At 33.7% G+C, this 24,284-nt stretch overlaps 1 protein-coding gene across 2 annotated transcripts in view; it reads left to right on the top strand.

Annotated features, from left to right (window-relative positions):
* The first annotated feature begins 4 nt into the window (after positions 1 to 4).
* Positions 5 to 24,284, top strand: part of LOC141457234 (ubiquitin carboxyl-terminal hydrolase 48-like) — a 189,355-nt gene continuing 165,075 nt past the window's right edge. Inside the window, exons 1-13 of one of the 2 annotated variants that reach the window (XM_074133918.1) lie at positions 5 to 322; positions 1,215 to 1,415; positions 2,328 to 2,538; positions 2,661 to 2,773; positions 2,855 to 3,097; positions 3,190 to 3,356; positions 4,538 to 4,645; positions 4,751 to 4,956; positions 5,756 to 5,995; positions 6,082 to 6,245; positions 6,984 to 7,705; positions 7,949 to 8,073; positions 9,096 to 9,268. In XM_074133918.1, the coding sequence (XP_073990019.1) occupies positions 177 to 322; positions 1,215 to 1,415; positions 2,328 to 2,538; positions 2,661 to 2,773; positions 2,855 to 3,097; positions 3,190 to 3,356; positions 4,538 to 4,645; positions 4,751 to 4,956; positions 5,756 to 5,995; positions 6,082 to 6,245; positions 6,984 to 7,705; positions 7,949 to 8,073; positions 9,096 to 9,268 (2,819 nt within the window). In that variant the 5' untranslated portion in view covers positions 5 to 176. The remainder of the gene's footprint in view (positions 323 to 1,214; positions 1,416 to 2,327; positions 2,539 to 2,660; positions 2,774 to 2,854; positions 3,098 to 3,189; positions 3,357 to 4,537; positions 4,646 to 4,750; positions 4,957 to 5,755; positions 5,996 to 6,081; positions 6,246 to 6,983; positions 7,706 to 7,948; positions 8,074 to 9,095; positions 9,269 to 24,284) is intronic. The other variant, XM_074133919.1, reaches the window with a different exon arrangement.

Below are 24,284 nucleotides of genomic sequence, written 5' to 3'. Positions count from 1 at the left end.
AGAAGGATTAGTCGGTAACGTTTATAGTACAACAGTCTGCATCTGCATCTGTAATCATTATCAAACTAAGGGCGATGAGTATTGGCTGTAATCCTTTTGCTAATTAAAGTTGGTGCCTCAAAAAACTTCTGTAAAATATGTTTGAGCATGTTTTAAGTAAATTTTTATAATGCGAAATGCCTCCAACAAAGAAAGTTCACTTAGATAAAGCTGCTTGGGCTTGGTGCGACAGTGTTGATGTCGATCTTAACCAGATTAATGATGAGAATATTAAATCTTCTTACAGATTAAATGTTCAAAAGTGTAAGGCGGGAACTTGCAGGTATTTTACTTAATTTTTGAATTCATAAAATTCTTTTTTTTTAATAGTTGGGAGTAATGTTAATACTTGCTTTCCATAAACGTTAATTAACAATATTATCGCGTATGATTTAAAATTTTAAAGAATTCAGGAATTAAAGATTACGAAAGTAAACTGTCCGTTTGAGTAGATATTACAAAGCTGTATATTTATTTATTTTATTATTGCAGTTATTTAGAATGTAGCCCGTTTGTAAGTTATTTTCTCTGAAATCGCTCAAATCTTAAATCATATTTATTTGGGCTTCAGATATCCTATGTCAGATATTTTGCACTAATAGAATATATATATATTTTTTCATTGTCTAAAGGTATCACTTTAACACCAACTACAAACATAAATAGTTTTCAAATGATTTAGTTAGTTTTTTACTTCCAGTAAAATATGAATAAACGAAAAACAATTATAATAGTTTTTTTGGAAGGGCAATTAAAGGAGCATTGCGTCCTAATGTAAGGCGGGAAACATTGTTACTGTTATAACATTGCACTTAAAAATTATAAAAATGTCGCTGAGAGTGAAATAAACTATAAATGAATAGTAAAGAAAGCATTAAGAGGCTTCTTAATCAAGAAAGTTCATCGATTTTTTTTTATGCGCTTTAACTTGAGGTCCAAGTTCTCTTCAGTAATGTATAGTATTTTTCTTCCCTACAGACACTTGTCCATCGGACAGTAAGCAGTCCGTGGAGGCTCCTAGAAGCCTTTCACGGGGTTGCTAAAAAGTGAAACTGATATGAAGTAGCACTTGGTAGAAGTGCAATAATAAAATGGATTTTATTTGGGACTCCTTTATTTCACTTGACTAAAAATTTGCCGTTTCTTGTTTAATTACATTTCATATTATGTTTCAGGAGAAATTGTCGAGGCAATCCATATTGCCTTTTTGGGTTAGGGGAAGCACGTTGGCTTGCAGAACCTTCAGATGAAAGTGAAGAAGAAGATTGTGATCTGGAAATAAGAAAACCTAACACATTTGTAGGTTTAAAAAATTTAGGAGCCACATGTTATGTAAATAGCTTATTGCAGCTGTGGTTTCATAATTTAGCCTTTAGGTGAGCTGATGAACAATTTTTTTTGTTGATATAACAGTTTTCTAATTAATCTCTTACTGATTTTTTTTAGAAATATAAGTATAAAACAGTAAAGAATTAACATTGCTGACCGATTCTAATATTGTAATATGTACTCTATTTTAATATTATTTAAAAGTATGATACCACAGAAATGTTTTATTTTGCATTAGAATGTTGTGATGAGTAAAACCATTTTTTTTTTAATGGACTCAAAAGAGAAAAAGTCCATTTTTTTGCACTATTACGATTCAGCCACTTGTTGGGCCCAGATTTGGGAAAACGTTGTAAGAGTTTATTCAGAAAGACAATTTTATTTTAAGAAATGCGTTCAAAATGGGGTCGAATGTAATGTATAGTTATCAAAAGTGATGAACTAGAGTTCTTCATCGGTTTGCTAAACTTGTTCAAAGTCATATTAGTCTCATGTCTTTGCTGTATTTTTAAGTGAGAAGAATTTAGTGTATGCTTATTCGTTTACTTAAGAAATTTTTATATTTTTATAAGTTTTGATCAGTGGTTTTTTCAGTAATGTCTTGACTTGGATATGTGCTTTTATGAGTGGGCCTAGGTGTCTTACAAAAGTGTGCTACATGAGAAATGTAAAGTCTCCACACTATGGTTGGGTGTAGGTTTTGTAAGCTCTTCTTTCTCTATGCGCCAAATCTTTCGGCAAAGATCTGTGGCTCACAGTATGATACGTGACACAGTAAGGAAAATGATCCGTGTGAAGATAGTACTCTGGTTATAATCTGGAGACTACAGTGGAGGCCTGTCGCTCCGGTCTAAGTTGTCTGCCTATGATATGCATCTCCTTACTCGCGCTTTCATCCTTTGCAAATTGCTTCAAATGCTCTCTTTGGCAAGCAAAATTAATAATTATATTTTAATTAGACAGGCAATATTTTCTTGGAATCCCTTTGAAGATGCTGGTGAAATTACTGAAATGCAAAATGGCAATTCAACTATAAATTCTCCAACAACAGTTGTAGGCCATTTGCAGTTGTTGTTTGCTTTAATGCAGTTCAGTAAGCAAAAATCAATTGATCCTTTGGCGTTTATAAAAGCTTTACGGTTGGAGCCTTCAACTCAACAGGATGCTCAAGTAAGTGATATTGTTCAGGTTTATTTATCAAAGATACTGGAGCGCCTTACTCGCTCAACTACATTTTAAGGGAATTACTTGTAAGTCTGCCTTTTATTTCCCATTTAAATTTTGATTTTCAGGAGTTTTCTCAGTTGTTTATATCACTTTTGGAAGATTCCTTGAAACAACAATCGAATCCCTCTGTTCAAAATCTCATTAATAATTTTCGTGGCGAATATTCTTATATTACTAGGTAATTTAAGCAATATTTCTTTGCTTTTTAATGAATTTTGATATCACGTTCATGTTTTATATTTGCTTATTTTATATTTAGGTGTTCCAAATGCCATAAAGAATCTGTCAGTCCTTCGTTATTTTGCGAACTTGAATTAAATGTTAAAGGACATAAAACACTTCATGAAAGTATTAAAGAATTCTTAAAAGAAGAGAAATTGGAAGGTGTAAATATGTACAGCTGTAATGTATGTATGGAAAAACAAGAAGCGACAAGATTTATTAGTTTGCATAAACTTCCAATAGTACTAAATCTTCAGTTAATGAGATTTATTTATGATAGGTAAATTGCTTTTCAACTTATTCATTTTTAAGCTTATCTGCTTAAATATTTGTTAATAAAATAACCTCATTATTATTATTTTTTTTTTTAAGGCAAAAAGGGCATAAAAAGAAATTAAATACTTCTATACAGTTTCCTGACACATTAGATATGAGTATTTATTTGGATGATTCTCAAAATGAACGGAAACCTTTAATGTACAATTTAACTGCGGTCCTCATACATAAGGGTCCAAGTGCATATTCTGGTCATTATATTGGTAAATATAAGTTAATTTATATTAATTAGAACAGTTTTCAATTTTTTTCATAATAAGAACAAAATTTCATATACCATCCTTGGAAATATTATTTAAAAAAATAAATAATTGGTTAGGTTCCGTCTACTAAAACAAGGTGAAAATGTCTGGGCCGTGCTCAAATGTGGCGTTGCTATAATAAAATTTTGTTTTTATTAGTTTGTTGACACATCACAATAACGTGTAATGCATTTTGAATATTCTTTCAATTTTCAGCAATTTTTATGCCCTCAAAATCTTCAAATTGCTCTTGACGCGGCTCGCATTGTCTTTTAGCTTTATAGCTTTATTTTCAGTAGCTCTTAAGCTCTTACTCCTGCCTTCTGTAATTATTGTTCAGTGTTTTAATTACTTTACCAAAATTCAACTTCTTTTTGACTGTCTGAGAATATTACCGGGCACTCTAAACCCTTCCTCGTTTTACATCTTCCCCCGTTACATTTTTCGGTCCTCTTGATTTCTCTAGCCCAACAATATTCTCCCGTGTCAATTTAACGAACACTCTAAACTGATTTCGTTTTATTTTCATCTTCCTTACAAATTATTTTTAGCATTTGTAAAAGTTTACAAGCTATTTAAAACTGTTCGGCAGGATAGTTGTATAAGGGTTAATCGTCAAAAAGCGCACGGAAAAGCGTAACGTTTAAAAACACAATTTTTTCCCTATTATCAAGGCTGTGGATTTTTTTGATGACTACCATTCATTCGTTTCCAACATAAAAAACATTTGCCATGCTCTGAAGGCCGATCATTCTATTGGTGAAGTGTCCTCTTGCAGAGAAAGAGGGCAAGTGGGTAGACAAATTTGGTCTTCAGAGTCAGTAGGACTGGATAAACAGTCCGCTAGAATATTAGTGGGTAGAATATTAGCTCTTACAGAAAATGGCTCATAAAGTATCTTTAAAATAGTGAAGATTTAACTGAATATTCGAGGTAACCTTCTCTAATAAAACTTTGAAGATTGTTTCAAAGTGAATTTTGCCTGCAATATGTTTTTTTTGTACTGATACAAAATCTTGGGTTAGAGTTTGCATTTTGGATTTAAAATTCAAAATGTGCTTTAAGTTAGAATTGTAAACATATTAATAATTTTATTGCTGTTAACATCCTGATTTCTTTTCTTTTCTTTTTGTTTAAATCAGCTCACATTTGTGATCAAACCACGGGCACTTGGTATAAATTTAATGATGAAAATGTTGAAAAAATGGAAGGGAAGAAATTAATGTTAGGATCTATTGATGAAAATGAAGGTACCTATTTATCTGTTATTCGCTATACCCTCTTAGTATTTAAACTAATTTATTTCATCGCCTCCAAAAGTAGTATAGTTTAATTGGCTTAAAAATTACTTGTAGATGGTGTTAAAAAAGTAAAACAACCACGTCTTGCTAAAGGGTATTTAGCTTCAAGCAATGCATACATGTTAGTCTACACAGCGGCTTCGGATCAAGAAAATCAATATTCATTTGAAGAAAGTGATCTGCAGCCACATTTGCGCGAACAAGTGAAAAAAGCAAACGATGCTTTTGATGCACTTTTAGCTGAAACAAAGGAACAAAAGGTAAAATAAAAGAGCAATATATTTAAACAAATTGTCTCACGTGAAATTCATTAGGAAACTTTCTATTTTGTTGGGTTCTTGAAATAACAAAACTCATTTTAGAATTTTATTATAATTTAAAAATAAACAAAAAGGATATATTTTTAAATTATACGAAATAACAGCTTAGTTAAAAATTCCTTCATAACGGAAATACTAATTTCTTAATTGAATACGGCTTGGGCTCTTCTAACTTAAATCTCGAGAAAAAAATGCAAAACACGGACGGAGAAATTTCGTTATTTCAATATCCTAAGATTTATAAAATCTTATCCAAAAAAAAAAAGAGACAAGACCATTTATATCATTTGCAAACTAAAACCAACATTCTCTCTTGGAGCGTTACACATACTGATTATAAATACTAATAAAAATTAAAGATCCTGATGCAGTCTGGGTAACATCCTTTTTAAGAAATGGGTTTACCTTGATGAAAAAGAAGTTTTTTTAAAAATAATTTGGTCATGTGTGTGCGAAAATCTTGTATATTGAGTTCTTTAAGAATTTAAATGTTCTTGGTAAATCAAAGTTATTTAGAGCCATACTTATTGTTTAAAGTTCTGTGGCGTTTTGTCAATGAGATACCAGCTTTAATGCAAAGAAAATGTTCTAAATACAAACTCTGCTTTACTTACTTTTCTAAGAGTTCACCAATCAGTATCCAGTATTCCTAATATTTTTTATCATCTTCCTTGACAAAAGTAATTAAATCACTTAGTTATTTATTATGCAACAATTTTTTTCGCCTTATTTGTTTTAGAAAGTCAAAAGAGTAAATGGAAAAGCTCATAGAGAAGAAATTGCCGCAATATTAAAAATATTACCAGTAAACAATCAAGAAGATCAAGATTGGGATGTAATAGCAACTCCTTGGTTGTTACATTGGCTTTCAAATGCGATGTTATATGTAGATAACATAGATAACAGAAAACTTTTGTGTCCTCATGGTAAACTGCATCCTGATCAAGTGCCTAACGCCAAATACATTAGTAGCAAAGCGGTGAGTAAAATGTAATTAAATATAGAAACTGAACTAATTATATTTACTTAACATAGTCTTATATAAATTATTTAAATTTACTGTAGGCCACAGTTCTTTATGAAAAATATGGAGGTGGTCCTAGATTACAAAGTTACATGGCATTGTGTAAAGATTGTGTCATTAGGAAATGTAAATCAGTTAGATTACGTTTACGAATAACTGAAGATCATAAAGATATCACCAATCTTCTGAAACAAAAAGAAGATCTGTAAGTATTTATTTAGTTTTATAAGACTTTACTTGTTAGCAATCCAATCTATGTATGTGCTAATGGGAAAAGGAACTTATCTAGATTATCTTGTCTAAATGTCAAAAATACTTAATGACTATAATAATCTAAAAATTAAATAATAATCAATATTAATGGAAAGTAGAGTTTAGTAATATTGAGATTAGTTCGGGAAATTTCTTCTTCTCTTCTCAAAAGTCATTTACGTTTTATCATCGTTTTTCTGCAAAATTATTAGTTTTGTTGTCATGAATTCATTACAGTTAGCTAATGAAGAAATTTCTGTCTCATTTAGTGAATGTTCTAAGAATTAATTCAAATAAATAGTTCCACTGTCAGTGTAGCACATAGTGTCCTCAGTCATTAGTCAACTTCAAAGAAGGCGAAGTCTATTATATTTCAGTAGTAGTAGTTGCGTAAAGATCTTATTGTATATATAATATAATAGCATTCGATTGTTTACAAAAAGTTTTCCTGATGGTTGTTTCGCATTTCGAGCGAAATGAGTTAAAATAATAAGTCCTAATTTATTACATCAATAGACTTGTACTTATTACATTTCCTCCTACAAGTTTTGAACCTCATTTATTGGTTAATATTTCTTTCCATTGCATATTTAGTACAAAAATGCTTGTTAACTACATTCTCCAAAATTATGGTTAACTTTTACTTTCATAGCATTCTTGTCACTTATCTTTTTATGTAATTTCATTTCAGAGAAGGACGTTGCTTCTGGGTAGGTAAAAGATCTTTAAAAGTCTGGCGTCGTAAGGCATTGTTAAAACATCTTGATCACGAAGAGAGCCTTGGTTCTGGTGATGCGGGAGCAGATAGAATTACAGCGCAAGAAATTTGTGACGACGTTGAATTAAATTCACATGGATTTGAAAACGAAGCCTTTCCACACGCTACTAACGATGTAGCAAATGGTTACTGTGTAAAAGTGGAAGATCAAGACTTACAGACAACTCCTCATATACCTGACAGTTCGGTTGATTCAATCGCGCCTCTGACATCCGACGCTAGTTTACCATCATCTGCATCGTTTACCATACTAGCTGTTCTTAATTCTGTCGAAAATATTATCGCAGAAATAAAAAACAAATGGTCAGAATCACTTAGCACTAATACAATTTGTCCAGAAATGTTAAATGACTTTAAACGAGCTGGCAAGTTGATTAAAAGTTTATATTCTAGTACAAACTCTGTAATTAACGATGTAAATACAGGTTTCGTTAGTGACTCTGTCCCATCAGTTTGTGTTAGTTCTACAACAAACAATAATAAATCATTAGATAATGGAAATTTGGCATTAAAACGAAAGAGGAATGAAAATGATGCTAAAGATTCGGGTGAAAATGGCGATGATGCAAGAGGAATAAAATCTGATGATGAAGATTATGACGAGGAATTTAATGAAGATATCAAATGTGTACATGGTAAATACATCGTCTTTGCAGTTTTAAATTGAATTATGAATTATTGTAGAGCGATTGAATTCTCAGTGCTACAAAGATCGGCACCGTTTTTGTTTCTAAACTTATCATTATCACAATCCTAAGTAATTTGGTAAGACCGTACAGAAATGTTCATTCTCACTGTTAAAAATTTATCCTATTACGTTATTAAGTATAAATTACAAAACTATGTGGGAAAGTTCACTTTCTTCTATAATTTTTCAGGTAATTTAATTCATGAAGTATCGGCAAGAAGGCTGGTTTCTGAACATATATGGTCCAAGTTAAAATGGTATTTCCCAGACTGCACGGAATATTCTAGCGACTCACAGCCTTGTGAAATGTGCGAGGTAAAAAAAAATTTAAAGGAATTTGTATAAATTGATCTCTCTTCTTTCTTGCTCTATCTACGTACATGTACGCGTACGCATTATATCTTGGGGAAGTACTTATTTCGTGAAATATTTGCCTTTTTTCATGCATCCAGTATTCATGACACAATTGTTTCTTGAGGACTCCATGTAGTTCTGCAGAATAAAAGAGTATTGTAGACCAACTTAATCATACCCTTGATAGGCCCTGTCATTATATTGCATGTATTCTCCTCTTAAGATAAGGAATAGAATTTTTTAAAACACGTTGAAGGTGAAATATAATTTGTTGAGCCGGGATATCTCGAAAAAATTACGACACTAGCATTGTTTACCATTTCTTGTAATCACAACGGTAGCTTTGTCTGTGAAACCAGTTTTGCTAGGCTTGCCGAGGTGTCACACCTATTGTGGTTTATCCTCACCTTTCTTCTGTCCTGGAGCTGTCCAATGTCCGCACAGTGTTGAATGTAATTACTACTTCAAACTGGTAATTGTTAATGAGTGTAATTATATTCTTATTTTAAGGCGCATAAACATCTAAGATCATTGGTGCCCGGAGCTTTTTTTCAGTGCTTGACCGGTCTTCAAACAATGTCCTTTCGTTACAGAAACACTGTCCATCTCGAGGCAGTAAGCTGTAAGAAGCTCCTGGAGGGGGAAAATCTAAGAGCTAGTAGCTGAATTGAATCCCGGGTTTTTCGGGAAGAATTAAAGAGATAATGTTGACTAAAGTATTTTGTACAAATATTCTAGGAACAATCTCATTAAGATAGTAATTATACAAATACATAATGAAAGATTTATTTATTAAATGTAATTAAACAAAGTTTGAGAGCGACCTAATAGTGTTCTTGTTCTGGGCTCTAGTTTGTTTGGTATAAACGTAGCTCAATAAAAATACATTATATTGAACAAAAATATTTTTGTTCAATCATAAAAATATTATTATAAAAAGACAGCAAATATTGCATCTTACTTATAGAATTTTATTATTTCAGCGAAAGGCAGCTCATGGCCAGGAAGCTTTGGATTTGCACAGACAGCAAGCTCAAGCACAAAAGGATCTTTTGCCTTCTTTGTTAAATGGGAAGTCGCGACCTAAGCTGGTAAACGATACTTTCCACGTTGTTTCTGCAGAGAAGTTCTTAAAGCCATGGAGGAAATTTATAAAGTAAGTGAGGACTTCTGTTTTTTACTAATTTTTCAGTTTAATTTTTTAATTGATTTTTTTTTTATCCGGTTTAATGTATTTTTGAATAAATCAAAGACGGTTTGATTAACGTGGGATGAATCACGTGACAAAAGTGAGATCTGTTTTTCTCTTAATCCTCACTCTTAAGTTGAATTGTTCCTAACTAAATTTACCTAAGTTTCTTTTTAGTAATCGTTTGTTTTTAAATAATGTTTATAAAAAGATGTTTGCAATTTTGAAAAAAGATACTACGCTTTTGACGCCAATTATTCTTGAAGCAGACTTTTCTACAGCACCAGAAAATTAATAAGATGTCCTATCCTATCAACGATGTAACACTATCAGATACTGTCCTTCCTGGTTGGTACGCCTGATAGTATCTGGTAGAATACTTTAAAGAAACTGAATGAGCAGCAAGAAAAAAAACTTTAAAATTTAGTGATGATTATAATCTTGTTTATTCTGAGAAAACTGATTATTACTAGTAATAGTTTATTGCCATTATTGAGGAGCAAATTTTGGTCTTATTTAGAGGAAGTATATTAAAGGATAAAGGTTGGTTAAGATGAGCTTTTGGAAGAAATATGCGTAGCAGAGCTTAAATAACTCTCATGGTTAATATTTTATTGTTAAAGAGGATAAACGTGCAAAGGTAACCATTATACCATTATTCAGCACTAATTATGTAGGAAAACTAGATATATTAGCTGAATTTCGTCAGTTTATATAAAAAATTAGAAATTTATGAAAGGAGGGCGTGGTTGCTGTTGGTCACTAAGACAAGAACGTCACATGTTGAAACCGCACGTGTGACACTAGTTTGATATATTATGGCATTATATCATGTAAAAAAAAGTTTTCTTTTTTTTTGTATGTATATATATTTTTTTCATTTTGCCTCAGCAAAATCAGCCCTAAATCTTTGCTCTTCATATCACTTGTTTCTTTTGCTTTTCACAATTTATCTTTGAGGAACGAGTACTTTTATTTTGTTTTCTGGAATCAGGCTATTTTTATTTCTTCTTTCTAGTATGTTTCTGTTTCTGTGCATGAAAGCAGTGAACCTGAGCTTAAAAAAACCTTATATTCCCTCCCCGAGAAGCAGCCTTTTGCCAATATCTCCGAACTCATAATTTCCCACGCATGCCTTTGAGATTATACCTCTTCCGAGGCAAACCAGTTGACGGCGAATCGGAAGAAACTGTCCTAGATAGTGATAGACGTTTTAACCCATTATAACTATTTTTTATTCCATTGCTAACCATTCTGCATTTATGTATATGACCGGACAATTTAAAACCACTATTGTAATTGTTTCTATTGTGTTGAATGTGAATTTGGTCTTGAAGTAATAACACTTATGTTTCAATACATTGAGAATAATATAACCTTCAAGCCCACAAGAACTGTTCTGAGCTAGCATAACTGTTTAACTAGATTATTGTGTTCACCCATACTATCGTAAGTTAGCAATCTAACTAAGAAAATTACATCAGAGTTTCTCATTGGTGCTGCTTCACTAGTTTAGATGCTTTGCTGGCTACACTTTTTCTCTGTGTTTACCATAGTTGATTTATTTTTCTGCGAAATCAGTTATATTAATATTTGCTTACATGAGTGGGAAAAGAAATTTAATAAATTTCCTTGCAAATCAAGAGGTAGATGTTCAATCTTGTAGTTGTTTCTGATGATTACTTGATGGTAAAAAACTTGTGAAACATATAATGTTGCTTTAATGAATAGTGATGGTTACTGGCTAATTGAGTGGCATTTGTAAAATGCCTGAGCTGTAATTTGTGGAACATTGATCTAAGATGCTTAGAGATAGTCTGTTTACAGTGTCAATCTATTGACGAGAATTTAAATATTCATTTTCTAATAATATTCCATCACTTTTTTTGGATACTTTTTTTTCATTAAAAAATGATTAATAGCTGTTAGAATTTTAAGTTTTTGTCAAAATCTTTTAAGATTTTTTTTTTTTGAAGAAATTTCGAAAAACTTTAATGTGTAATCAGAATTACACCTTTTTTTTATCGATTATTCTCGCACTTAAAAATTTCAACGCTGCTTTTAATTTATCTTAATATTATTTAGACAGTGGAACAGTAAATTGTAACAGTAAGAGTCCCTTTAGAGCGGTAATTAAACTTAATAGTTCCCAGAGAATCCCATAAACAATTTGGTAAAAGTAAATGTGTTTCTTTTTTTGTTTCGTTTTTTTGATCGATTTTTAAAGAAATTGTAAAAGATTTTTCTCCAGAGAAAATCGAAAAAACCTATTAAGTAGATAGATTGATAATTTATTTACAAATTATTTGCAATATTTCAAAAGTCAAGAATGATAATTCATCTTCTAATATAAGAGTTTAACTATGATTTGCAAGAACTTAAGGAAAAAATCCGATCTATTAATAAATAGTTCATTATTTGAAAAGTAATTAGATACTTCAGGTCGAAGGTTCTTAATTTTTGACATCTTTACAGAATTCTCGCTTAGGTAGAAGTAAAAATGGAAGTGTATAGTGGTAAATTTTGATAAAATGCAGTTTACAAATCTGTTGAGAGGTAGGGCGAGATTGGTATTGATATATATATAAGGGACCCCTTCAGTAAGTTTGGTACATACTAGTAGTAAGGCTTAAAGAAAACCATGTCAGCGGGGTCAAGTTGAGTTATTGCTCACTGCTGTGGAGGATGCTTGCTGCAGCTTCAGTTTGTAAGCCCTGCTTTTAGGGTGTGACACAGAGAACGGGGTTATAGAAGAGCAAAATATACGCTACCACCCAACTTATACTGATTTAGTTCTATAAATCATATCCTGTACTTCTATTTCTTCGACCGGCGCCACCACAATCGCATCAGACCCTACCCTTTCTTAATAGCTAACTTCATATTTAATTTACTTAGAATTATTTTCTTTCATATGGTACTATAAAATACTATTTGGTCTTGTTTTTTTTTTTTTAGTCGAAGAGATTTTTAATGAAACCATCAAGCCCATTTCCATTTTGTGAGCTAACCTCTTCCGACAATTTCACTAATCCATTTAATATTTTTTAAATATTAAATATTAATTTAAAGGTTGGATTATTATTATTTTTTTTTTTTTTATTGTACTCACCTTTATTTGTATTCGTATTGATTATAAGGGAGTTACTGACATTAAAAAGTTTTACCTCCTTTTTTGCCTTCTCACTCCCACAAGTGTTTTTCATCAGGATTTTATTTCATCAGTGTTTATATCAGGATCGTTATATTATATAAGGAAGAGATCTTAGTAAACAGACTGATCGAACAGTGGAAATTTTTGTTAAGTGGATGATTTTCATGATAGAAAAAAAAAAAAATTGTGAATAGTTTGGCAAGATGGATAGATTTATGTTTTCATATAGCGATCTACATATTTATGTAGGGCTTTTAAAATGTTGTAGAAATAGGGGGTAACTTCTATTCTCCCTTTGGGGGGTATTGTGGGGTTGACACAATGGTGACGCTAATTAATTAGATCTGTCTATTGTCCTGTCCTGGAGTAATTAATAACTTACACCTAGTTAGTTGTGGAGAATAGCTTTAAAGAGGGCAGTATTTGCCCTTGGCGTAGGCTAAGAGTGGCTATAATCTTAATATCCCTAACACCATCCAACTCTCTTCTGTCATTACGTTGCACATTCTATACATCTCTTTATAACTTATAGCTTACTATATTTTCTAACATTATATGGCTAATGATAAATTCGTTACTTTTCTCAATTTTGACGTTCATATTAATGCTCTATTTCTGTTTTTTTGAATTGTAACGATGTATTTTTTTTTTTTTTTTTTTTGAGTTAAAATAGTTATTAGCTGATTGACAAGCCCAATTATGTTATGTTTTGGAGGACCTCTAACCTTTTTTGTTCTACTTTGTCGTTGCACCGTTCAGTTTAATATGTTCTTAATAAATTATTACAAGTTGAAAATCGTATAAATAATGGTTAAACGTATGAAAAAACAATGCAGCATCAACATTTTCTTAAAATTGAAGTAAAAAAAACATTTATTCGTGCAACATTGGATTTTTTTCGATTATTTTATTAATAGAATTTAGAGCAACTTATAATTAGTTTCATGATTAAATTTAAAGAATGGAATACTAAAATATTAGAATATGGCAATTTTAAAATAAAATCAAAATATCCAAACCCAGTCTTAAAGGTCAGACAGAGGTCATCTTAATTGCTAGAATTTTAATTAATTAAAAATTAATAAAGTTAATAGAATTTTATTCACGAATTACTGGAACTTGACTGACCGTGTTGACCTAGCCTCGAATGACTGAATCATCTTCTGGTTGGTGTATTTCTTCCTTTTTAAATTGTTGTCGGATATGCGATAAGGAGGCCGCCTTTCGTTCTCAGGTGCAGCTGTTGTCTCCGTCGTTATTACTTATCTTTCTTACTTCAGATCTGTCCTAAAATCCCTCTTTTCTTTGTCTATATAATAATTATTTTTTAAATTTACATAAATTTTATGGTATCTTCTAATTTCTTTTATTAACTGGCTAGCTTTATTGAATTGAAGATTTGGATGGTCGCAGAATGCAGCTAGTTAATGCAATAAATCTCCTTTATTGTTGGTTCCGCTTAGATATGAAGAGATTCTTGGATTGGTAGTTTGCTATACGAGGTGTGGCTATTAAATAACGAGACTATTGCTGTAAAACATTTTATTTTAAATTTATACATATTTAGTTATTATCACCTTCAATATACACCCCTCCTCTATCCCTATAACGCTCCATGCGAATTTACCATTGTTCGAAACAGTGCTGGAAGTCTTTTTCTGTGAGCTCCTGCATGATGCATGCCGCTTTTTCTTTCACAGCTTCAACGGACTTAATTCGTGTTCCTTTTAATGCTCTATTTTGGTTTATTTGGATTGTAACGATGTAATTTTTATTTTTCCGTGTTAAACTGGTTATTTGCTTGTAAATAAATTATTATTATTATTATTATTATTATTTAAAGCGATGTTTGGAGTAAAAGAAAGTCGTCTGAATGTTCACTGTCGATTTCGTTCTCTAATTGCCACCAACTTATTTGTCTGAATTAAAAAATATATTCTTTAACAAGATATTTTTAATGAATTCATACGAAGACGTAGAACAGAACATGATATAACTATAGCAGGTTCAAAATGAAAGATTTATTTTCTCCAAACGAGAAGTAATCCTCAAGTCAAGTTTGTGTCACACAATAATACAATCTAGTCTTGACGTGTCTCCAAGCTTTTGGTCATGGTCAGTTAGACTGGGATTAGTAGAACCCCTCCTCTTTGTGCTGGCAAAGACCCCTTGTAAGCTTTACTCTAATTAAAGTCTTGTTCATATCCCTAAATCTTTACAGTTTTGATTAATTATTTGTTTAAAACCTATGTGATTTTGTGTCTGTAACAGTGTTTTAGAGTGGTCATGTTATATACAGTTATTTTTTTGTCTATTTAGAAGAATAGAACTTAACCGGCGGAAATAACAACGTTTAAACAAATAATTAACTTACAGGTGATTTCTGGAGTTGTCCATCAGAGTTCACTTCAATATGCTCATTTTAAATATTTATTTTATTTATAGTTTCAAATCGAATAAACTTACCCCCCAGGTTAGGACACCCCCTGTCTTATGTAAAAAAAAGAAAGAAAAGAGTGAACCAAAAAACCATGGTACTATTGCTAAAATAAACAAGGCTTATGATTTAAAAATCAGTTCAAATAAAATTTCATTCTCTGTTGTTTTCATCCTGTTTTTAATATGATCTTTTTTATGAGCACTGAATTTTCATCAAATTAGATGTTCACTGCACAAATCGATTAATTCCACTTTTTGAAATATCTTAAATTAAAGGTGTTAAATTAAAAAAAATTATTTTTAATATTTTTTTTTTTTAATTTATTTATTAATTTACAATCTGTATAAATATATACAATAAGTAAATAGGATGTAAATAAGATGAATTGGAGCGGGAAGAGCAGGAGGAGAGAAGCTATCCAGCGGTAGCGCTCTACCGGAGATAGGGGAATGTGAAGAGGAGACCATGAGTAGGAGAGAGGAGAGATTTAGTTCTTCAGACCTCAAGGAAGTCGCAGGGCCACAGGCGATTCAGTCGGCGAGGAGGATTGTTAGGGATGTCAGAGGAGGAGAGAGACTGTACAAGAGGATTTGAGCAAGTAGAGAGAGCAGTATGGAATTTTTGATATTTAGTCTTGGCGTGTTGGTCTTTGAAGGGAATGTTGAGGACGTTGTGAAGAGTGAGGTTAGTCACCGTAGAAAGGAGCATCAGCTATCTGTCGGAGTAGTTTTGACTGAAATGTTCTGTACAGTCCGTATGTTTGTAGGTTTGACTGAACCCCACAGCTCTAGTCCGTAAGTCGACATAGGTTTGAGAATAGTGCTGTATATTAAACGTTTGAGTTCAATGGGTAATTTAGAGCGTCGTCCAAGTAGTCTGTAAAGCAGTTTCGCACGTTTCGTCATTGCTTGTCTTTCAAAAAAAATTAAATTAAAAAAAGATTTATGAATGAATAAGTCACAATAAATATCAATATTTTCTAGATAATAGAAAAAAGTATATAGGTAGTAGAATATATTTTCTTAGTATGTTTGACATCACTAACCTGATCACGAATATTTCTGATCGGAAGAATAAAACAAATTTTGGTCAATTTATGTACCTTCTGTTCGAAAAGATCAACTATGCCAAGATTATGTTTCACTAATTTTTAAAGGTAATTTGAAACAGAACATATTTTAAGAAAAAACACTTATTAAATATGGTACATATGAAAAGCAGGTCATTATGGTGAAAACGCTAAAGCTTAAATAGAGGTGATACAAAATAGCAAGAGGATATGTGATAAGAGTGATGATATTGGCAAGAATTACCAGGAGTTGATGTTGGTGCAATGTGTAGCCGGAAGAAAATGATGATGATGGCAGTAAGGAAGCTGGGCAAGATGGAGTAGTTTGTTGGTAACTAATTGTAACATTGAGAGAGAGACCGTGGAGAGAGCTGTACCAAGAAGATGAGGGCAGCATTTCTCTCTTACTGGTTGGCATTGACTGATGAGAATGTGGGGATTTCTCAAAATACCACTTGAGCAAGCGTGCTCAGCCCAATCTATAACAGGATTGATGAACCATACTAACACATAGCCATTCACACACTCATCTTTCTAGCAGAGGATAGACAGACAAAAATGGCAGAGATATGCGATGTGAAGGTTTTTTCCATTCTCTAAAGATTCTTTAATAAATTTCATTGATTATTGCAAGAAAAATGTAAACTGGGTAACATGAGGTTAAGTCGTGACCTTGAGAAGGGAAATCACTGGCTGGATAGGAACCAAGAGCCCAGCATTTCATTTCATATTTTTAGGTTAGAACTCCTACTTAGTATGGAAGCCTTCTGTCTATGAAGAACTTGAGAGGATGTAAAAGTATTTCATTAAAAAGATGTTTTTGAATACCCACAAAAGCACTCATTTTTATTTAAAGACTGAAAGGAGTATGTTAACTTTCTCTTTGAAGTCTCACTTTTCTAATGATCCTTGAAGTTTTATGGAACATCCGAGAAACAGATTATCGTACATGAAGTGACGTTAGATTGAAATATTAAATTCACGATTGGTTGCACATATTCTAAGTATGTGATTCGCAAAGATGGAGAATTCAGTGCAAATAGAAACCATAATTGAAAGGCCGGAATTTGAATTACATATTTTAAGAATACGATTTGCAATTAGATGAAGAATTGAGCTACAAATAGAAACAATAAATGGATACCATTTCAGAGATGTGGGGGATTGGCCCCACATTCCTCAAGTGTAACGGAGGGGTTGCCCCTTTTTAGGCATCTACTCTTGCCCTGAGCACCTTCAAGAGTTTTATTGGTTGTTGAACCTTCTACTTTCGGTGACGGTCTGTGATGGCCAGACCCATTCAAGTTGTTGGACAATGTTAAGAGAGGAACCAAAGAGAATTATTACGGGCATAGTCCAGGAAGTTGTCTATGGTTAGAGACAGATGGTGTTCTTCCTGTCCAAACCTCTACACCGCAAGGTAGATGAGGTGGAGACCAAGTAAATAAGAGACCGGTATTTGAATTACTTTCAAGAAATGGTGATTTCCAATAACAGATTCTCAGTTTGTTTAGGTTAATTTTATGGGCTCTTTAGTTTAGATGACTTATATAGACTAATCGATATTTTTTAAGTGAGAACTGAGTGTTCTCAGTGTAATCTGAATTAAAAGCTCTGAATTGGAGGAATAATTTATTTGTGTTGTCATAGTTATTTTCATCAAGTAAAGACTTGGCCGAGTAACCATTTCTGAAACAGTACTGTTTGGTGGAGTTATTTTAATAAAGTGCAATTAATAATTAATAAATTGTTAGGTTCTCTAATAAATTATGCGCGGCATTTTAGGAGCTTTCTACAATAGAGGAAGATTTAAATTATTACTTTAGAACTGTTTTAAAAATTAAATACTATTTTATTTTAGTTTATTTATTTATTTTATAGTGGAACATTTTAGTTAATTTCAATCTTTTTTTTGTCAAGAATATTAGAAACTCAATTGAGATTCTGACAGAGGGTTGTAAACTGCGTCAAATACGAGGGTCGTTTGAAAAGTGCGTGCAAAAATAAAAACTACTTAATTTTTTGGGGTAAACCTTTTTTATTTTTCAACATAGTCTCCTTTTAGGCTTATACACTTCGTCCAACGCTGCTCTAGTTTGTTGATCCCTTCCGAATAATAGGATTTGTCCAAGTCTGAAAAATAGCCATTCGTTTCTGCAATCACCTCCTCGTTTGAATAAAATCTTTTTCCCGCCAGCCATTTCTTCATATTGGGGAACAAATAGTAGTCCGAGGGAGCCAAGTCTGGAGAATAGGGGGGATGTGAAACGAGTTGGAACCCTATTTCCATTAATTTTGCGACCACAACTGCTGAGGTGTGAGCTGGTGCGTTGTTGTGATGGAAAAGGACTTTTTTGTGGGCCAATCGTGGGCGTTTTTCTTGCAGCTCGGTTTTCAAACGGTCCAATAACGATGAATAATATGCACCTGTAATAGTTTTACCCTTTTCCAGATAGTCGTTGAGGATTATTCCTTGCGAATCCCAAAAGACAGTCGCCATAATCTTTCCGGCCGAAGGAACGGTCTTCGCCTTTTTTGGCGCAGATTCCCCCTTGGTAACCCATTGTTTAGATTGTTCTTTGGTCTCAGGAGTGTAGTGATGTATCCATGTTTCATCCACAGTGACGAAACGACGCTTAAAGTCCTGCGGATTCTTCTGGAACAGCTGCAAACCGTCCTTGCAACACTTCACACGATTTCGTTTTTGGTCAAGCGTGAGCAATCGCGGCACCCATCTTGCTGATAGCTTTGTCATGTCCAAATGTTGATGCAAAATATTATGTACCCGTTCATTCGAGATGCCCACAGCACTAGCAATCTCACGTACCTTCACTCTTCTGTCATCCATCACCATATCATGGATTTTATCAATGATTTCTGGAGTAGTAACCTCAACAGGGCGTCCAGAACGTTCAGCGTCACTTGTGCCCATACGGCCACTCCGAAAATTTTGAAACCACTTATAAACTGTTCTAATCGAAGGTGCAGAGTCACCATAATGTTTATCGAGCTTCTCTTTAGTCTCCTGAGGCGTTTTGCCTTTCATAAAGTAGTGTTTAATCAACACACGAAATTCTTTTTCGTCCATTTTTTGAAAATCACTCGACTTCCTCGATTCAAACGAATGCCAAACACAAATAAATAGACCAATCTGGCTGAAACTTGGTGTGTTCTTCCAAGAGATGCTACTAAACTAAACATAACCTCGATACGCGCCAGTAGTGCTATCTCTCTGACTTTGCACGGACTTTTCAAACGACCCTCGTAAGATTATTTTTGAACAAATTTTTGTTTTTTCATACATAAAAACAGTATTAATATGTTATATTTGGTTTTCGACCGTTGTTAATTAATGATTTTGGGGGAATCTTGAGGTGCGGTCAAAAAATTCACAAACAAATTTCTTTCTTCATACCAACGTTTCGGTAAATATATTACCTTCTTCAGGGTCTCTACAAAAGGAAAGTGAGAATTTTTAATGTAACCTAATTAAAAGCTCTGATTTGGAGAAATAATTAATTTGTGTTCTGCACCAAGTAAAGAAAGACCTGACCGAGTGATCATTTCTGAAACAGTTCTGTTAGGTGGAGTAATAATAATTATTATTATAATTATAATTATAAATAATCTATATATCTACGTATCTTTCTGTATCCTACGGTCTACGAAATGGTTAATATAATTTTTTTTTTTTTTTTATTAATTTCGTAATTTACAATCTGTATAGATCGTATACAATCAGTAAATATGGAGAGAGTGATGAACTGGTGCGGGAGGAGAGCAGGGGGAGAGAAACTACCCAGCGGTAGCACTCTCTATAGGAGAGAGGAGAATGTGAGGAGGAGAGAGGAGAGATAGGAGAATAATGATTTAGGTCTTCAGCCTACAAGGAAGTCGCGGGGCCACTGGCGATTCAGTCGGCGAGGAGTTTTGACTGAAATGTTTGTACTGTCCGTATGTTTGTAGGTTTGGCTGAACCCCACAACTCTAGTCCGTAAGTCCACCATAGGTTTGAGGATAGTGTTGTATGTTAAACGTTTGAGTTCTAAGGGCAATTTAGAGCGTCGTCCAAGTAATCTGTAAAGCAGTTTCGCACGTTTTGTCATTACTTGTCTTTTAAGTCTAGTACGTGGGTTCCACGTGAGTCGTTTGTCTGTGTAGAGCCCAAGGTAGCGCACCAGATACTGTACAAGGAAGAGGATTGCTGTTGAAGAGGACAGGTGGACAGGAGCCCCGCCGGAGAGTAAACGTGGCATGCTCTGGCATTTCTGTGGGTTCATTTTAATTCGCCACTTCTTTGCCCAGGATTCTATTTTATGTAAATGTGTCTGTAACTTGTATGAAGCTGATGAAGGATGTGTACTTGTAGCTAGTATGCACTGTGTCTCTGCATATATACAGAGTAGTGTAGAGGGTTGTACAGGTATGTCTGATGTGTATACTGTGTAGAGAACGCACTTCAAATGGAATTGTTGGTTAATATAAATAAATTGTCAAATATAACGATTCTATTAAATGTTTTAATATTTTGAAAGTTATATTTTGCAGCTTGTTCAATTACAAAGTTGGTCGTCTTTTAGATTAAATAACAATAGGTAAGATAGTGCACGGCTGGACGAGACGTGTGGGTAGACTAAGGGAGTTTATCTGCTGTCTACATGTGTTTAGAAAGGTACGATGGTACATGGCGAACGAGGGATGCTAGTAAATAATATGCGAGAGACATGTATATATATGACGGTGGGCTAGGGAATATCTCAGCAAGTCGTAAGTATTGTCCGTTATTGTGTGAGTCTAGGCTGGTTGAAAGTGTTATCGGCCAGATAAGCGGTGCCTATAATTGTTGGTAGCCCTTAGCTCTCTTCTTCAGCAGTGAGAGACGGCCGTGATGGATGAAGGAAAAAGCCTTAGGGAGCCTTTGCCCTAATGATGCACGACATCTCTCGCTTTACTATCTCTTCCAGCCACCCTCACCCATACTGTACATCTTCCTTTCTACATCCTCCATGTGTGGGTAGTTTTTTTCCTCCCTGTTCTCTATGCGCCGACCATCCATTTTATTCTCTTTGCACACATATTTAACAGCACTTCATTGTTCTGAATCGCTCTCTTTAAAAGACATTTATTTTGCTATAAACTTTACTCCCCTCTACTTTATTTTTAGAGCGCTTATTCTACATACCACAGTTTCCTTGCAAATTTGAGCTCTACACCTTTTTTTTTTTAAGTTGTCTTATTTTATTGAGGAATCAAATTAGCGAGGAATCAGTCCAAATAAAAATAACAACTCGTCTTTTTGCCAACATTTTATTTGGACCGATTCCCTCGCTAATTTGAATCCTTAATATAATATTTTTACATTTGTATTGTGTTCTAACTGGTATTATAATCTACTTATAGTGTATATTGCTTTATTTATAATAACAAGAATAAGATATTTTGTGTTCACGTCGACCTCCAGCAGACGGACTAGTTCCATGCTGTACATTACTTGTTCGATGTATCATGAATATACCTTTTCTGAATTTTTAAATGAATTATTATTATTTTTGTGGTCACTAAAACCAATATAAATTCATATCTTATTTTATTTTATTTTTGTGTTATGATTAAAGGCGCGTCAACATCTGAGATTATTGGCGCCCGGAGCTTTTTCTTCAGTGCACTGCCGGCCTCCGGACAGTGTTCTGTCGTTAGTTAGATGTCTTATTTTAACTTTTGATCCAATTTTTTTGGTCAACTTAAAAAAATGTGTTGAAACAATCTTAATAGGGTATTCCTTCAAAGATTTGTCTCTTGATGCATTCAGTTGAGATTTCATTCAACTCGTAAAAACAATTGAATCCTTAATTTAACCGCCAAATTATGGAATAAATTTTTTTCTTCCAACGAAATGATCGATTTCCTCATACTTTTTTTGAAGTTTTATAACAGCATGTTTGATAGTCGTGTTTAAATAAGAGTGTTTGATGTAAATATTCAAAACCTTTTTACCTAAAGGGAGTGCCCAAAATTAGTGCGTAGTGTGGTGAGGCATTTTTTAAACTACGCTTTAATATAAGCGTTTTTTAAGAATTATTTGCCTGATGATTTGATTGTAAGCCGAGCGACTTTATTGGACGTTTCGACTTAATAAGGTTGTTATCAGTACTGTGTCACCTAGAGTTATTATTTTATTTTTATTTATAATTATATTATTTTAGTGATTCCTAAGTTATGGATAGAATGGAATAAATCTTTATTTCAATAAAAATATATACAAAAAATAAATAAATGAAGTGTAATGTACAAAATATTATAACCTTCATAACAGCGCTAGTAGAAAGGTTAAGATGAGAAGGTTAAGAACGCAGGAAAAAAGGAAAGGAAAAACCTGCAGCTACCCAAGTTATGGATAATATGGAGCAAATCCATTGGGAGAAAGTAGAAAAACACAATTAGTATCTCAACCAGTAGCCTGAGGAATCCTGGTTAAGTATACCACTGGGGCATAATGTTAGATTATACGAGGGTCGTTTGAAAAGTCCGTGCAAAAATAAAAACTACTTAATTTTTTGGGCTAAACCTTTTTTATTTTACAACATAGTCTCCTTTTAGGCTTATACACTTCGTCCAACGCTGCACTACTTTGTTGATCCCTTCCGAATAATAGGATTTGTCCAAGTCTGAAAAATAGTCATTCGTTTCTGCAATCACCTCCTCGTTTGAATAAAATCTTTTTCCCGCCAGTTATTTCTTCATATTGGGGAACAAATAGTAGTCCGAGGGAGCCAAGTCTGGAGAATAGGGGGGATGTGAAACGAGTTGGAACCCTATTTCCATTAATTTTGCGACCACAACTGCTGAGGTGTGAGCTGGTGCGTTGTCGTGATGGAAAAGGACTTTTTTGTGGGCCAATCGTGGGCGTTTTTCTTGCAGCACGGTTTTCAAACAGTCCAATAACGATGAATAATATGCACCTGTAATAGTTTTACCCTTTTCCAGATAGTCGATGAGGATTATTCCTTGCGAATTCCAAAAGACAGTCGCCATAATCTTTCCGGCCGAAGGAACGGTCTTCTCCTTTTTTGGCGCAGATTCCCCCTTGGTAACCCATTGTTTAGATTGTTCTTTGGTCTCAGGAGTGTAGTGATGTATCCATGTTTCATCCAAAGTGACGAAAGGACGCTTAAAGTCCTGCGGATTCTTCTGGAACAGCTGCAAACCGTCCTTGCAACACTTCACACGATTTCGTTTTTGGTCAAGCGTGAGGAATCGCGGCACCCATCTTGCGGATAGCTTTGTCATGTCCAAATGTTGATGCAAAATATTATGTACCCGTTCATTCGAGATGCCCACAGCACTAGCAATCTCACGCACCTTCACTCTTCTGTCATCCATCACCATATCATGGATTTTATCAATGATTTCTGGAGTAGTAACCTCAACAGGGCGTCCAGAACGTTCAGCATCACTTGTGTCCATATGGCCACTCCGAAAATTTTGAAACCACTTATAATCTCTTCTAATCGAAGGTGCAGAGTCACCATAATGTTTATCAAGCTTCTCTTTAGTCTCCTGAGGCGTTTTGCCTTTCATAAAGTAGTGTTTAATGAACACACGAAATTCTTTTTCGTCCATTTTTTGAAAATCACTCGACTTCCTCGATTCAAACGAATGCCAAACACAAAGAAATAGACCGATCTGGCTGAAACTTGGTGTGTGTTCTTCCAAGAGATGCTACTAACTAAACATAACCTCGATACGCGCCAGTGGTGCTATCTCTCTGACTTTGCACGGACTTTTCAAACGACCCTCGTATTACTACTAATACATCCTGAAGATGGCCTTATTTGGCCGAAACGTTAATGTTAGACATTTGAACTAAATGAAGTATTCGTCTATTAAACCCCAAGCAAAGCCTGACTGCTCTGTTGTGCAGAATAACCGTAAGAGTTGTATAGAAGATCAGTTTGGTTGGACACAGTTCTCTTAATTGACTTCCTCGGGCCCAGCACTTCTGAAGATAATTGCATCCAGAGTGCTTCCAGTGCATTCTGGGAATGTGTTTGTTGATCTCACGAATCCACACTTTATGCTTTAGGCATGGTACAACTTCTTATTATACGCGCAATTGGCTAAATAACTCTTTTTAGGGATCTTTTTTTGTTCAGTATACGTTGTCTTGTTGAAGAAAAAAAGGGCTCTGACAAAGGCTACTAAAAGTATAAACAGTTTACGATAAATAACATTTGCGTAGATAAAAATGCAAATTAAACATAAGCAGTGTTGTTGAGGAAGAAATGTTATTGGTTAAGTCAGGTTGTTGTAGCTCGTTTAC

This window comes from Rhodnius prolixus, unplaced genomic scaffold (assembly GCF_049639745.1).
Source record: "Rhodnius prolixus isolate KJV_2025 unplaced genomic scaffold, Rpr scaffold_10, whole genome shotgun sequence".
NCBI lineage: Eukaryota > Metazoa > Arthropoda > Insecta > Hemiptera > Reduviidae > Rhodnius > Rhodnius prolixus.
This window is presented reverse-complemented; position numbering and strand designations above follow the sequence as displayed.